Genomic DNA, 17,830 nt, shown 5'->3' on the forward strand with positions numbered 1-17,830 from the left:
CCTGTGTAATCCAGACCAGTAAACTGCCAACAAATATCCTTTTATAAGGATGATCACACTTCCAGATGATGAATTATTCATTTACACTGGATTAGAAGCATCTGGCTGTTTCACTGAACTGTATAGGAGCAGCTTGAGTATAACTATCATTTTTCTATCAATCTTCTTTTTTCGGTTTATTTTAGTTTAAACAATAATTACAATAATAACACTTTTCAATTAAAGTTTGATCCAAACACCCAAAGAAGTTCAAACTATTTATAGTATGTCCAGCCACAAAATACAGAATTCAACAGTTTAAACAGCAACATATGTCAATCATTAAAAAAAAAACTCTGTTTGATAATGCATGTAAAAAATATTTTTGATGAATGAATGTGAGTAGGATAATGAAACAAATGAGTAATACCGCCAGCTTACATGATGTTGCAGCCTTGTCTTTGTCTTCCCTTGTTTAGTTTTAGCTCAGTCTTCAAAGCTTTGCAATAAAAACACCAAGGAACTGACCTCATCCTAATGATGTAATCCATTTAGCTGTTGAGAGAGAGATTTCTATTCAGGTGTTGATTCCTAAACAGGAGATACTCCACACCGCTCAGACATCAGTGTTGCTTCATTCTGACAGGCCTCGGGTGCAGCTGATTAATGCAAAGCCTTTTTTCTTTCCAAACAGCCTCCGCCGTCTGGCGAGCTTTTATTTACAGCCAAAAGGCATCACATGAACACCCAACCTGAGATGCTCCTTTCCCTCAAGCAGCTGACAGCAAGGGCTTAATGGAGAAATGGAAACTCTTGTGTTTTATATGCCACTCTTTCATCTCATCTGTGATGCCATACTGTTTCCTATTTACCTCTTGGCTGGTCCTTTTGTAACATTTTAAAAGTGAGTCATGAATCGCACCTGCTGTGGTCAAACTCTGCCGTCTGGTCTTTGCTGCATCATTCTACTATGACACAGCTGGATGACCCCAGGCATGTACATACATCATGCAGGGTATCTATATGTTTTCATAGTTTGATCAGAGGGCTACTTCAGCCCCAGCAGTCCTTCCCAGACTGGAATGCAGGGCAATGGAGACACACAAGGCTTAGATCTCGCTCAGAATATTACTGCCTTTTTTTTTCAGAAACTGGATGCTTATTCATACTGAAGAAACAGTCTTGTTTTATAGTTGAACATTCAGTTCTTGTAATTGTCAGTTCTTGTTAATAATAATAATTTTTTAATATATATATTTTGTCACTTTTACAACCAAAAACTTCAATGTTTCTCAAAGATTCTTTGCAGTAGACCAACACAAAGTAGAACCTAATGATAAAAGTAAAAAAAAAACAGTTGTGCTCTAGAGTCTAATTCAATTTTCACTAAAACTTGATATAAAACTTAATATGAAATATATATATATATATGCTCTATCTGGGAAACAAGTTTCCAGGATTGCATTGGCTTCATCTACTTGCTCATCAACCCTGACCAGCTTCCTTATCTGATGAAAAGCATTGAAATGATGCCTTCAACCCTATATTGCAATGTGGCACTGTTCTCAGGATGATATATATTGTCAGGGTTTTACAACTCAAAGTGTTTTGTCTAAGGGTCCACCCATGTTTAGTTAGGATCTCTTTTGAACAAAAAAACTGTTTTTGTCTGTTTGCTGTTCCTATGTGGTTTATTGCTAGCTTTAAAGACACATTTTTTTTCTAAAATAAAAACTATATTTGTAGAGTGCATAACCAATTGATGCCTTGTTTGCATATACCGTACTTCCACTTGGGCAGTGGATCTCTGTATGGCCTGTATGTTTATCATAAATACACAGTCATTTAGGTCATGGTATGTTTGCAGTTTTACTATTCCATATTCAAATAATGCAATAAACCTATCTTTAAGTTCAGCCCTGACCACTGTCTTTGGTCTTCATATTTGGTTTTTATTGTACTGTTCGCTAATAAACCTCTAGGGCCTTTGAAGAACACATGCAATTTAAGTCAATCAGTGAGCTGCATTTTAATTAGGGGTATCAGAGTAAGGGTTAGACACATTTGAATTTTTATTAAAATTTCAGCTTGCCCAGTTTTGTAAACCTTGTATATTTTCATTTGACATTACATGTTTACTTTAAATTGGTTGCTTATAATAAAATGTTCTAACACAATGTTATGCACCTTACAATTATTATAAAATACCTGTCTTCAGAGAATTTTCAGATTTAGAAATATGTCATAATTAAAACTAGAAGAAAGAATCACTATGATACAATGAATTCAATTTGAGTGGGAGTTATTATTGGCAAACCTGCTTGTCTGGCAGTGAAGTGAAGTCAGCAGGCGAAGCACTCATGTAACCTGGCGGATGTAGGGAATCTGGTGACAGGTCTTCTGGGCTTGCCAGGCCATCTTTCCATTCCTTGAACGCAAACACATACATTTAGGCCAGAACTGTGTAAACAGCCATGGTATAAAACTGAGTTGTATGTAGTTTGCATTGAGAAACATAAAAAAAAAGTGTTAAAAAGAGGTGAGCTAGCATTAACTCTTCTGTCCAATGTGTGACTTTAAATGTCATGCTTGCATCTCAGCTGACATGTCTTAGCTACATAAAGCAAACAAGAGGCAGTTTGCCATGACCTGAGCTAATAATTCTATTTATACAAGACAGATACTTTGCATATTTACTTCGGATCCAGTTTTTAAAAGATCTTGGCATGAGAAGATTTGGGTCTAATTTAGATCTCAGAGTTTACTTATGGGGAGGTGTAACTCATCTGTATAAAGTTAAACCCAGACTGCAAATTTAAGACTTGTCTGACTAGTTTATATGTCCACAAACTAAAGAAATAAAGAAAGCATCCTGGAAGTGAGTTTTACTGCTCCTTCTCACCCGTTCTCTGTGGGTGATGGGTAGAATGGTAAACGCTTCATCGAGCCGCATAGGGCTGCCGAGGTCCTGGCTGTGGCTGTGGGATGGGATAGGAGGGGATTTTCCCTCAAGCCTTCGGACCTGACGTTCCCCCTTGGCAGCAGATCCAGCGCTGAGTTTGCGGACAGGGTTTGTAAGCCACTTCTTTAGGGTACTGACAGAGCGTCTAGAGCTTGGCGAGCTGGGGGCCGAGCTGCCTGATGGCTGCGGTGGCAGCGACGCCACAGAGGTGGAAATGCTGCCCTCACTCCCTGCTGCTGAGTATGAGTCTGCAGAAAAGACACAGGGAGAGAGAAATCAATGTGATGACTGCAAGATAAGGAAATTATTGCATCACCGGGCAGAGTACATTCTCTTCTAATCAATGAAGTAGTCAGAAGTATAATAAGAGATTTTTGTCTAAAATAATATTTGACTGACAGCTGAACTGCAGATCTGGTGATATGAGAGGTTAGTCAACACTGTTAAACAGTGAAAAACAAAAGAAAGTTTACAGTAGAATAATAAACTAAATATAGTCCAGGCAGCAGAAACATCCTTTAATTCAGCAGAAACTTCAAATCAGACACCACTTTTACTGTCCTTTTTAAGCTGCGGTGTATCGCCCACTCTCTACTGAATGGACATGCAAACAACTGAAAATTGTCGTGGTCACAACTGACAGATTATGTTTATGTTTTCATCTAAAGTGCAATTTGCCGGCCTTCGGCTGTATTCCATCCTGGGCAGTAAGCCACGTAGCATTCATCAAAAACTTGACTTAGGACAGACTATGCACTCAAACAGAAACTCAGGCCTAAGGGCAATTTATAGCAACAAAATAACCTCACTGTGGGAAACGTCCCCAAAGACAACCCATACTTGCTCAGGGAACATGTTTCTATACAGAAAGACCCCAAATTGGATGCAAATCCAGGATCTTCTTGCTGTAAGGGAATGCTGCTGCTGTGCAGACTAAACTGTCTGCACAGTTTAGTCTGAACAGCAGCACCAATAAAGATAAAACAAATTATATTATGTAACTATATACTATATGTTGTCTATTCCATCGTTCCATTTCAGAAATAATGATGTCAGGGTTTAAATGCTGAACACAGCTATCACTAACTCATACTAACAGCTATGTAGCTAAAACATTGGTGTCATGTTAAGGGAAAAAGTTACTAATGTGAGTTCACAACCTGCTGACATGCACATATTTTTTAAATGTATTCTTACATTTAAAATATCTTATTTTATTACGGGAAATAAGTTCAGGTCGTTCCCGACTTGTTTTCTTTCCCAAAATCCAAAAGCCAGTGTTTGGATTACCAAAACTAACCCAAAAGTTGGAGTGAACAAAAAAGAGAAAACAAGATCTGCAAACTAATTTTCAAATACAAACACCAAAAATCAAAGAATAATTTTAACATATGTATGTGTCATCATCACATGACCCCACTGCTAGGCAAACAGACAGCCAGAGGTTGACATCTGGCATGAAATATTCTCTGGAGGATTTTCAGATTCTTTGCTGCACTGTGATGTCAAATGAACATGGGAAGTGAACAGGAGGTTTAGTTGAGACCGGACATCCACTTTAATCTTTTGTAGAGATGATGGGGGGGTTGCAGGGTGGGGTTGTCCTTGCCTGAGTCTGTTTGTTTTTCTGTATTGCCTTCAGCTCCCATCCTGCTTTTAGCCCCCCCAAACAACTGCCTCCATACAGCAATTTTCTTCAACCTCCCTGTCCTGCTCTCTTTCTCTAAAGTGTGTGTTCATTTCCAGTTCAGTCATGTTTGCCATTTATCTTTATGCTTTTAAACCTCTGACCTTTAATCACCCACAGCAGAGGGATTCATCTCTCATGCTGTTTACTTGCAATCTGCTCTAATAGATCATCTACTTCACCTCAGGTTTCAGCACACTGTATTTGTTGAAATAACTTTACAGCTCTCTTTTCTGTGTTGGAGAAGGCACTCTCAAGATGAAGTTTCTATTAGGTTTATAAATATGTTGCACTTTTGTTTATGGGGAGATAACGGTGTTTATTACGTTGGCCTCAAAGTGAGATCTTATCATGGCCCTCAGCAAAGTGGATCCAGACTGCAAACAAAACAATCCATTCTGAGTAGGACTGGAGTTAAAGCTCTCCTCAGCATTTTGGCTACAAGCAAGTCCTGCTAAGCTTGTTTTTTTAATGCAATAATAGTTACTGTGTAATTCAGGTGTATGAGCTTTATCCTATTGCTGCCAACTAACTGTATTTTCAAAAATATTTCATACCAGTCAGCACAAAGACCCCGGTTAGAAAAGAGAGTTTTTCTATCGTCTTACCATGTCCAGACACCTTTATTAGGTTTGAAAATGTAAAAAAAAATTAGTACACCAGAACGAGGAACCGAGCAGGCGGGAGAGATAAGAAATATAAATAACAGACCTTTGAGAGATACAAATTTAAAGAGAAACTTAGTTTCATGATGGAATTTTCTGCAAAAATAATCAAAAAAGGTTTTTTTTTAAATTTATTTATAGTTTTAGACTTAATATTGGTTCCAGCAACCCATTGCTTCAAAAACGTGACCCTTTGAACCATGACATGGCATGACATCGCTTAAGGTAAACTAGTGCGAGAGACAGTGGTTGTCGGATCAGTTTAAGGTAGTCGTTGCAGGATGCATCTGAGGCCTAAGCAAGATAAAAATGGTGAATGGGTGTTTTTGCACGATGTAAGAATTGAAGTCTTGCTGCACATGGTCTCCAGACTAAGCACCAGGACTTTACTGACCAGTCCATTCCATGATCTACAATGTTGACTTTGCGGAAAGGGACTATGTGGCAGGTGACATTACAACATTTAAGAAGAGGTACAGAAGCATGTAGAGTGTGTGATTGAAGACTGATGCAGGGCCTACTTCTCATGCAATAGCTAGCATGTGGGCAGAAGTTATAACTAGATTGCTCCCTCCATCTTGTCTGCTGCGAACTGGGAGGACGAGGGGCCAGCCATTGAAAACGAGAGGCAAACAAGGTAAGTTTGTCTTAATTAGAAACAATTCAATTAGATACCTGCAAATGCGTTGATAATTTCTGTAAATTAAGCAATTAATTGTAATTAAGTTCTAACTATGTTCTGTGACTGCTATGATGTCCAGAGACATATTAGACATGTTTATGGTGGACAAAATGGCAGTAAAGTTTAGAGAAAGACCTCCACTACAGATTCAGTTCACTCTTCCCCTACAGTTGCAGATTCTTTATCTGCTGCCAGGCTTTCATAGGCTTTCATAGACTGCTGGTTAAAGCATGAATGTGACTCCAGGTCACCTAAAAGGGAACTGCCTCTGGAGAAACACCACTAGAAAAGATCTGCACAATGGCAGCGCTGGTTTCGGTCTCGTAAACGACCCAAATCCTCCAGATCCTCAGGTAAACCCCATGCAGGTTATGTTACCAAGCAACCCCGATAATAGTTTTAAGCTAACTGAATATGTCTGTGGCCTGATCATAAGGTGAGCTGCTCAGTTTCAATTTGAAAACAGCTTATGATTCATCCTTTAATCCAAAGGCCACAGATTAGCAGACCATAGTCCAGATCCAGGCCCACCTGCTGGCTAATCCGGATCCACCCTGATTTATAATTATGATTTGAACATAATTATAGAAATTACAGCATGTTGTACAATGGCAGTGTCTAATTTCTCTTCCCCCGTTTCTCCTGTTTGTACGGTAAAGCCCTCCGGGACCAGGCAGGACGTGATGCAAATTAGCCAATGAGCTGTATCAGTCAGTGAAAGAGTAGAGAAAAAGTGCAGACTGCTGGAAGAACTGCGGGGAACTGGTGAAAGAAAAGTGCAATGGTGTGCTCAAAGAGGACCCTGCACATTTTGAGTATGTTTGGTTCAACCTACTGCTGCGAAGCAGGATTCCCTACCAAAACCATAATCAAAAATAAAAATATCAATCCAGGCTGAAAATTAGCACCTTGATATGTGCTTTAGAATGGCTTTGTCGCCCATAAAACCCAGTTTTAAAAGCCTTGCAGGTCTTCTCTCATTAAGCCATAAAAATAAAGGAAAAAAATAACAGTCAGTTTAGATGTTTTATAAAATATGCGAATCAGAAAAATGTATATGTAACAAACTGAATGATTGATAATCTCTACTTTAAAAAAAGACTTTAGATTTTAAAATGGAATTTTTTTTTCATTATATTTTTTTTATTTAAAAAGTCAATGTGTGACATGGATGCATAAAAAACTCATTTTATTTCAGTGTTAAATTCAGTTTAAAGTAACGGATTATAATTAAAAATGTCTCCGGACCTTTACTGGTTGTTGATTTTCTTTATTCGGACCCCGTAGATTTTTAATTGGTTACCTCTGCTCTAATCTTTACATCACACGATCTGTTTAGCTGTTTTTTATCGTCCATTGCTGATTTCTTTATTTTTTATTGCACGGACTATAAAACATGCTTTATTCAAACCAGTAATCATGCTCTTAACCTGCCAGATGCTCTTTACAATCCCATCCAAATTTAAGACAAAACAAAATGCATTATCTGTGAGGTTCAAAGGATAGAGAGAAAGATATAGTCATCCTGCAGATGACTCTCTTTAGCCACCATCTTAAGTTCTCTGATCCTCAACGAGGCACCAAACCTCAATGATGTATATCCTTGGGGTCCCCAATAACATTGGAGATTTAAGCATGCAAAGATGCATAAAGACAATTTCTACATGCATCAGTTAAAAACATCTCAAAGGCATTGAGAGAATTGTCAGAAAAAGAATAAATCACTCAGTATGGAGTCTCCTTGTAACAGTGTGGCAGTGGTAGTTGAAAGTGTAGAGCTAAACAAGAGCATACATCATCTACAGGTTTTATAATGAAGATCCTTAAGCTCTGTCTCCATGGCAATGCTGCATTATCATTGTGCTCAAAGTATGGATGATTTACCCTGTAAAGTTTTCTCACAAAATCCTTTAGTACTTTCTCAGAATGAGTGATTGGAGACATTTCAAAAGTGAACTATTGCACACTGACAAATATAGAGAAACGATGAGCCTCCACAAAAGGAAAGAAAAATCCTTTCGCTTTCCCCACACACTAAGCCTATAACAACTGATGTTCTTATACACCTACAAAGAGGAAATTGAGGAAAAGCATCCCTCCCACTAGCTGTCTTGCTGCATGCTGACGATGCCTAGAGATATTCGCCTCTATAATGGTCCTGCTGAGCAAAGATTAGCCAGGCTGATTTTGTTAATGCGACTTGACTGTTGTTTAGGTGCTTACAAAATTAACAGTCTAAAGCGCAGGAGGACCAGACTACATTAAGCCATGCGGTCCGGGGTGATTTGTTAATGTTGGGCTTTCACAAGTAGCCCACTGGCTGTCTGAGAGGCTTGGCGGTGCCTCCTAAGGGAGAAGGGGAGGTTTATCCAAAAGTGCTGCTCTCTGAAATTTCTCAGCCAATATGAGGATTTATTGAAAATAAGTTCCAGATTTTTCTTCTTTTTTGCCCAACTGAAATTAGATCTTCTTATTAGGCAAATGTGTCTAATCATTTAGAATCTTTTCTTCCCGATACAGTAACTTGCAAGAGTTTCCATTCCAAATGAACTTTTCCACATTCTGAATACAAAATACACCTGTTAATTTATTGAATTTAGCTCAAATTAATGTGATGCAAAAGTACTAAAATAGTACATTTTTTGCTCGATGGACTCAAATTAAATTAAAGCTACAGTGTGTAATTTTTAGCGACATCTAACGTCCAGACTGCAGACCGCAGCAACATGAACATCTCCCCCCCACCGCTTCTCCCCCCCAACAGTACGGCGAGTGTTACGGGACAAAATGTCTTCCACGACGTCTGCATCACCTACCTTCTCAAGCGATGAGGTTTGTTTACATAGATAATTTTACAGATAGTATTTCAGGCATAATACTGCCATCTATTGTTCAGTTCCGTCTCAGTTCATCTCTCTCAACTTGCCGTAGTTACTTTCGAGCGTAATGGGCAATCTCGCAATCGCTAGTTTGTTGGCTCTGCGCTGCCGTAGCGCAAAGATGTCTGCCTCCATGGCTGCGAGACCCGCTCCTATGTAATTATAAATAACAAATTCTAAGGCAACGCAAATATTAAGGTTAAGAGGCTGAGCTCGTAGATGATGATAAATAACATAGTTATGTATAATATATTAAATTTCTGACTGTATATCCCTGTAATTATTACACACTGTAGCTTTAAACGAACAAAAAAATACAAATAAAATCTAGAATATGTTCTGTGGGGTCCATTTTATTCAACGTTTTATAGCTAGTTTACACAGCAATAGGGCTGAAATCATCAGTCTTGTGTTGTGTTTTGCTTCTTAAGACTGAGATTTCTGCCTATCCTTCTTTGAAAAAATAGCTTTGGTTCAGTCAGACTGGATTGAAATCTGTAAACAAAATAGTCCTGCAAGAGACTCTCAGCTGGTTTAGCCCTTGCTGCATGTTTAGTGCTGTCCTGATTGAAGCTGAATTCTATTCTGATTTCAAGTATTTTGCTGCTTCCTAAAGTGTTTTGTGAGCTACATCCATCTACCCTGTAGAAGAAACATATCCAAACAGCATGATGCTGTCACCACCATGCTTAACAATGGTAGGTTTGCCTGTGTTAAGGTTTTTCTATAGTTTCCATTCTGACTGTCTTGCAATAAAGATAGGAGGAAAATCTAAGGGCAACTGATTAGACTGGTTTTAATGTCTATCACAGTAGTATGGTATGAATGCTTATTTATTACTAACTTTCTTAGTTTAACTCATTAAATCCCTATAAAATACATTAAAATGTGTTTATTAAACATGACTAAGTGTGAAAAGTTCATCCGTCCATCCATCCATCTTCTCCCTCTTATTCCGTCATGGTGACAGCGGGTCCAGTACCTATCTCTAACAGTCTATGGGTGGGAGGCGGCTGGACAGGTCGCCAGTCTGCTGCAGTAATTTCATAATATTTTGGCTTTAAACCATCAATCTATCCATCAGGGCTACAGATGAATGGATATATGTATATTATTTTATAAATGTTTTAAAGGCATATGAATAAAGCTGCAGATATAAAATAATGATATTCTTGTAATACAAAGGATAACCCATAAAGGATAGGATGTTTGGGGCAGTGATGTAGATAAACGAGCTTTTGCGGATTATCCACCAGAAGTCATCACCTCTACCTTTCCTGTATCGATCAGCTGCTGACTCGGCTGCTGAGCCAACAAATCTGCCTAAAAGCGTTGGCAGTAATGGAGCAAACTTGTTTGCTGCCCCACTGTAGAGCAATTTCCCAGCCTGTATGGTCTCTCAGGACCCAAGGCAATTTAGGCATTGCTGCACTCCACCAATAAACACAAACTCACAGACATGCAGGTGCCCAGAAAACGACACCCTGTATGAATCTGACAGTCATCTTGCTGGTCACAACAGATGGGGAAAATGTGTCAAATGTCCAGCTGAGAGCTGCCAGTCAATGTCAGCACCTCACAGATAATAAGTGCAAAGGAGAAGAACTATACAATTTCAGCTCCACTCACGCTGGCTCTAAAAATACAGCACAGATCACAGTAACTTTCTCTAGTTGTTATATCTTTGTACCTGAAAAAGCTTAATTCTACAGCAAAATTGCACTTTATCCACTCAGAGCAAATGTACCAGCAGCTTTAAGCAGCAGGCAGATACTACAAGCATTAAGCATAGAAGACTGCCTTAGGCATACACCTCCAGGTGCTCCATTGCATAAAATTTTGAATCTCACTTTATACTTATCCCTAAACCAGAGATTTTTTTCTCATATTTCTGTCCTTAAAAACCATTTATTCTTTCATTATGTTACATCCTGTCAGCCCCAAGGCTGGTTTAAGTGTTTAGTGGTTCTTTTCTGTTGTTTTTATGTCACAGATTTATTAAAACCTGCAGCATGCCTCTTTTTTATTTCCCACCTCTACTTCCAGCTGCCTCTCTTTTTTTGAACTCTAGTCTTCTACATTTTGCATCTCTGAGCACTGTTGCATTTTTCCAAAATGGAACTGCTTCCTGCTCTTTGGAATCAGGAAGTGCAGTTCTCCACTCTGATGTCCTCTAGTGCTGTAAACCACAGCTGCTGAGTCAAGCACAACTTCTGACATGCAAAACCAGCTAGCAGAGGGTGCAATGAGACGGAAGGAAATGACAAAAAGTGTGTGAAGAATTGCACTTTTTTATACTTTCTACATGTTCTGGTAGTAAAACTAGACCCATTGCACATGTGTTTTCACCCCTTTAATTTCCTCTCTTTATGTGATGATACATCCACTAAATTCAAAACATTTTATTGGGATCTTATCTGATAGCATATAAATGTGAATTGGAAGGAAGATAAGATGCAGTTCATAATACTGCTTTTGGATAAAAGTCTGGGAAATATAGTATGCATCTCAATTCAGATGGCTTAAAAACACAATTTGATTGCAATTACTGACTTTATAAATCTAGAAAAAAATTAAATAGGTTTGGTTGGATCCAACTCTTGCCACACTCTTTTTTGCATTTTGGCTAAACCCCTTATTATCACAGTTCAGACTTTATGGTTTTCTGCTTAAAAGGATTCACACACTCTAGTTTAAAGTCTCCAGCATGTATCATTCACAGACTGCATTTAGCTCCAAGCATCTTGCCATCAGCTCCTAACACCCTCCATATCTCTGTTGAAGGAAAACATCATCTCATCATGATACCACAACCACCATGATGGATGCATTTGGACCAAAAAGTTCAACCCCTACCTCATTTCAATGAGAAGACCTTCTTAAATGCATTAGCAGTGGCTTTAACATGATTTGTGGAAAACTAAAAATGTTGCTTCTTTTGACTGTCTTTAAAGCTGCGCTAACTTATTGTTGAGTCACAATCCGTTTATATGACCTTTAGAAGATAGCACTGTTTTAAACACTGAGTATTTTCTGTGAGCTGTGCCCCCCACAACTACACTGCTGTCACTCTCCAAGCAGCTGTCACTCTCAACCATATGCCTGAATAGCTTGGTACAGTAGTATTGTAGATTATCAAATGTTAGCTACTATACAGCAGCCTTTTAACTGTAAATTGTTACTTTTATACAAGTCAGTCAAATGTACGCCTGCTTCTCAAGTAAATATCATCATCATTATTTTATTTCTTTTTTGAGAAATAGCAATACAAAGGCATAGTAAGGATGAGATGGACCCCAAACACAAAAAAATGCTCACTTTTTTAACAATTTACATAAAAAACTCCCACCAACACGCCCCTCCCAGACCCACATCCCCAGAGCCCCATGTTAAAGCACACTGCATAAATGAAAGTAAATTAAAAATTCAGACTAGGGGACAGGAAGAGAAAGGGAAAGGGAAATAGGCAACAGAAATGAAAGAACAAAAAATACTAATAACCTAAAGAAAAAATAACAGTAAAAGGGGACAAAAATAAGTAAATACATAACTCAGATTGTCTCTCTTCTGGTTCAATGTCTAGAGTGTTTATGATGGACAGCAGGGGTTGAGTAAACATTTTTTTATTTGCTCTCATGAGGTGATTCAGGGGATTCTCTCCATATTTTATAGGAACATGTTAAAATCAATTACTCAATCAGTTTATCAGATATGGCACTAACAAGTGAAATAACAGCAATGCCAGGTTTGCGTCAGTTTGGCATCCTTGTTTTTGTTTGAGACCCGTCCCAGTCCAATTCTAATTTTTTCTTCCTTTCCTTATCTTACAAAGGGTTTCTTTGCCTGTTTTTGTGGTTCCACAGTGTCATAAACTTCCAAAATAAGAAAACGTTTTTCTATAATCACCTCTGTGTAGCACATCACAACGGTATGGCTAAATGATTAAAGTAATTAGCTTTACTTTAAGTTGTCTGTCTTACCAGGAGATAGAAAAAAAGAGTGGCGAGACTGCTGCCAGGGTCGGTTGCATAGAAACCTGCAAGTAGGGATGGAAGAGAGACCCTGCAATAATCTCGTAAACACCTAGATTACCATAGCAGTCATTTTGATCTTCCTGTTGTCAGAATATCCAACCTGCTGGGTATCTCTCCAACTCCTCCATAGGAGGGCGTTTCGGCTGCTTTAAATTCAGAACCTAACATCTTAACAGTCTGTTGTTGTCTTGGCCTTCATGTTGAAATTTATCTATCAATTTTCTCTAAAAATCCTCTGAGGCCTTCAGAGAACGGCCGTATCTGAGGCCGTAATTACACAAAGACTCACTGTATTTACTAAATAAGATTATTTTTGGATGCGACTGGTTGCGTTGCATTTAATTAATGGATATTAGAGAAGAAGCCACTGTAAACTAAAGTATGGCATACTTATTATTTATTATACATATTATATAAAAACTCCTGCCTGAAGGACTAAGGGAAAAAAATTACTATGTCATAGGGTTCTTTGAGTCTTTTAATTCATTTTTGTATGCTACTTCTCACGTATCTTTACCTTAAGGGTGGGGGGGTGGGGTTTGCCATGGGTCTATTACTAGTGTTTCTATTTGGTCTTGCCATATTCTGTTATTTTGCCATTATGGGTTTGCCTTGTTAGGTTTGTTTGTTTATTTTTTTGTCAGTTGTTTTCTTGTCTAGTTAGTTTTAATTTACCTAGGTTGGTGATCCTACATTTTTAGATAGGTTCTCTCTTGTGTGTTTCACTGTTTACCCATTTAAACGTTACTCCGTCAGTCAGAGCCTTCAGAAATTAGTATATTCAGTTCACCCGTTTACCCTCATTACCTGTTCCTTGGTTGTCATTCCCCTCTTCGTTTTACTGAATCCTCTTCGTTGTTCCAGTTCCAGGCAGGCCTGCATGCCTGCCTGCCTGCATGTCTGCCTGTCTGCCTGCCCCATGGCATTCCCCCATAAGCTCATTTTGATTATGAAGCTCAAGTATCCATATCATGCTGCTCTAGTCTGCTTTTTCTGAACATTGGTCCACAAATCCACAACCACACCATGACACATAAAAAGGGTAAACACTGTGTAAGCTAGTAATCCAAGTGTATTTAATGAAACACAGGAGGAAGGACATCACAGTTGTTGTTTCTGCATGTGCCATATGTGAGTGTTTTCTGTGTCCATAAAGTCACACACTGCAGTTAGACAAGTGAGCAGTGGTTTCCTGTCCTCCTGTTGACCTACTTTAGGCAGACACACACACAGACATGCAAGCACTCTCTGCTTTGATTCCCAGAGCACTGAAGGAAATACACGGTAGACACATCAAGCACAGCACAAACAAGTTGCCAGGGTCGGTTTTCTGCTGTCAGCACCCGCATGCACATTTTGTGGCATATTTTTCATTAGCATTGAAGCAGTAAACGTCTGTACCAAAAAAAGAGAAATAATACTCCTTCATTAATCTTGTCATCTTTGAAAGTTTTTAAAAGACAGATTGAGAAATAACAGTGAAACATCTCTAATTATTAGACATATATAGAACATGACCAGTGCCACTCAAAGCCATGTCAACAGAATATAGTGACAGATTTGAATGTGCAAAGGCTGTGTGTTTACGTCACAGATGTAGCCCCCTGCTGAAATAATCCTCCTGACATTTCAGATGAGCTTTTGATTGTTCTTTTAGAGCTCACTTTGCATCTGAATTGGATCTTTTCATGGAAATAACGGGACTACAGAGAGGGACGGCGTGACAGAGACAATCCAGCCACAGTCACTGGTTTTCTCCAGACTGGAGCAGGCGAATGGAATCATGTTTGTGGTTACAGGGCCTGAAAGCTCCAGACATTCCTTAGGGATTCTATGGGACAAGTTCTTGGTTTTATAGTTGTGGAGTTTATTGTAAGCTCTTGAAAGTCCTACTAATGCATTTACACTAGTTCTGTACTGATATTTTTTTTCACGCTTGCATTTATTAAAACAAAATCCTTCAAGATTTATATGATTTTAACTAAATTCTTCCAGAAGAATTGAAACCTTAACCAAGAAATGTGAACATCAGCCATAAGCTACATAATTTCTAAAACACTGCAAATCCTGCATTTCCCATATGGTATCTAAAAGTGCATCATTCTGTTGTCTTCCATTCATCTGAGAGTGAGCAGAGGGATGTCTTATCTTCAACATCCCTCTACTCATGAGAAATAGAAAGACATTCCCAAGGCAGACAAAAAACCTCCAGTGGGTTCTGGGTGTGCTTCAGGGTCTCCTCCAAGTGATATGAGCTAGAAAAGCATGCAAAAAAACGAGATGAGGAGACAGATGCCTAAACTAACTCAATTGTCTCCTTTTTCAATTCAGAAGAGCAGAAAATGTCTTGGAGGACTGATGTCCTCCACCATATCTAATGAGGAGTCTAGATATCTTACAGAGAAAGCTCACTTAAGCTCTTTGTATTCATGATCTTGTTCTTTCAGTGATGTTCCACATTGCATGATCATAGCTGAGGTTTGGAGCAGAGAGAGACCACCAAACAGTGAGCTTCTCTGTATGGCAATCCTCTTTGTTCACCCCTACGCACTGGAGCAGCATCATATTACAGACAAGGCCCCAGTCCGTCTCTCCATCTCAATTTTCATCCATCAATCATGAAAAACTCCAAGATAATTAAACTTTTCTGCTTGAGGCAGAAATGACCCCCAGTCTAGTGAGATCAATCTTTTTTTTTCTAGTTAAGAAAAAACATGGCCTCAGACTTAAAAGAGCAGATACTCATCTGTGCTGTGAACCGCTTCAGTGCACTGGGAGGATGATAGCTTGAAGATGTCAAAAGAAGCCCATCAGTTGTGAAAAGCAAAGATGGGACCATGAGACATCCAAACCCAAAGCCCTGCTCTCCCCAAACCCTCTTTGAGATCCTGTCAATGCATGAGGCAACCCACGAAGGGTCATTGAAAATTTCAAACCACAGTACCTGATTAGTCCATAAAAAGCAACCCATACGTACTTCACCAGCATCCGCCGCTCCACACACAAAATATCCTGATGTACACATCTATAAATGTCTATTTCTCTATGCAACGGCATCATACAACCAATAGCCCTAAGGAAACACACAATATAACAATACTAATCTCCTAATGCATCATGACTTTGCAGATCGACAATCAGAAATTGCTATTTTGTCCTATCAGTAAACACGCATTACAAACGTTTTACCGGTTCAGTAGATGGAAGGCTATTTGTTGAAGATGTTATTAACAAAGAAATTAAGTATTATAAGTTTAACATGTCAACAAAAGCAGGACAGAGATTGTGTGCTGACTTTTAAAGAAGTGAGAGAGAGAAAGACTTCCAGAAGACAACAGAAAGGCTGAAAAGAAAAGAGTAAAAAGTGAACTTCTCAGTTCATGGGGAAAAAAACAGGCTAAAGGTTTGTGTTAAGAAGGATTTACAGGATCAACAAGATATTCAGAATACAAAGATTATAGCTGTATTAATGCTAAGTAGCATACTTTATCACAGATAAAGGATGCCAAAGATATTTTGTAATGTCAACTCTTCAATAATATTGTATTTTCATGCTAATTCTCTATTTTTACATCAAACATCTCTGATATATGAGGTCTGATCATGATATGAGAAATTAACATTGATAGAAATGATGTTTAATAGTGTTTGATAACTTTGTATGCTGCCACAGGAATTATAAATATATAATTCATTATTTGTTCATTCCTTGTTATATTTAATGTGTCATTAATTGAAAAGTAGACTTATGAGTAAAATGATGCTGGACACAATTGTCATTATTAGTGGACGGTCCTAGAACTGTGAAAAGGTTTCTGTCAAATCTTTTTTTTTTTTTCATTGCTTTTTGCTTTTGTCTGTGCAAATTCTCAGTTATCTGGGTCATGGCAACCACTAAACAGGCTTTAATCGGAGGCAAACAGACTTTTGCTTATTATTCCTGAAAATCTTTCAACGCCTATCCAGGAGCCTTGGTCAATTCTGGCAGCTCAATGATTGCAATTTGTTCCTTACTGTAATATTTCGAGAAAAATACATTAGGCATGGATAACAAATGTTTAAGAGCATGTAATAATGTTTTTAAATCTTTGCATGTGTGTTCAAGATTACAGTATGTAAGATCTCTTTGCATTAGCTACAAGACCAACTACAGAGGGTGAATATTACAGTAACTGTGGACAAATACACACAAAGTAAATGACAAGTACAGGAACAGTCTTATTTTAAAAGAGATTTGATATTGCTGAGCAGCTGAGTCAGTGCCAGCAAGGAGACTTGAAAAGAGAGCCCGGCACAGAACTTTCCTCCAAGGCTACAGGGACATGGAGCTTCTCTTCCTGTCCCCATCCTCCCTCACAGCTCTGGCCTCTCATCTCTGATCTTCGGCTGTATATCAACCACAGACTGTGTGAAAGATCGCATCTGTCCACTGTAAGATTTAGATGCACAGAAGAAGTTAAACCACAAGTTTATCCTTCATTCTGATCTGGTACACTGTCTTGACCAACAGAGACGGTGGTTTAATGATTCTCACTTAGACTTGATGGTATTTCCAGACACATTTTCATTCCTTTCCACAGCTCTGCATTTCTCCCCATACTCATTGCCATAGCAACTAAACCCAGTAGAACAGCGAGTGAGGGACAGCAGCACAAGAGATTAGCCATCAAAAAAAAAAAAAAAAAAAAAATCAACCTACACATGTGGGCACACACAGTAAATCATGTTATGCTTAGCTACATATGGTGCTCTTTGACACACATACACACACAGAATATGGATTGGTACAAACAGTTATGTAGTAACCCTGTAATAAATAAAAGGATAGGTTTTATTGGATATTTGTAAAACAATACTATGCGTTCTGAGAGGGTGCATCCGAAAAGCTGTTTCCATATTCAGGAAAACATCTGCACCTGTCAGCCTGCGTGTGTTTCAGATC

The 17,830-nt window shown here is 38.5% G+C and overlaps 1 protein-coding gene across 3 annotated transcripts in view; it reads right to left on the minus strand.

Annotated features, from left to right (window-relative positions):
• The window catches only part of arhgef25a (Rho guanine nucleotide exchange factor (GEF) 25a), a 76,985-nt gene that overhangs the window by 26,358 nt on the left and 32,797 nt on the right, over positions 1–17,830 (minus strand). For all 3 annotated transcript variants that reach the window (XM_038282720.1, XM_038282719.1, XM_038282721.1), the window contains 2 exons: positions 2,882–3,189; positions 2,297–2,407 (listed from right to left, as the gene is read on the minus strand). In XM_038282720.1, coding sequence (XP_038138648.1) covers positions 2,297–2,407; positions 2,882–3,189 — 419 coding nt within the window. The remainder of the gene's footprint in view (positions 1–2,296; positions 2,408–2,881; positions 3,190–17,830) is intronic.

This window comes from Cyprinodon tularosa, unplaced genomic scaffold (genome assembly GCF_016077235.1).
Source record: "Cyprinodon tularosa strain WSP-4 unplaced genomic scaffold, ASM1607723v1 ctg187, whole genome shotgun sequence".
In the NCBI taxonomy this organism is placed as follows: Eukaryota; Metazoa; Chordata; class Actinopteri; order Cyprinodontiformes; family Cyprinodontidae; genus Cyprinodon; species Cyprinodon tularosa.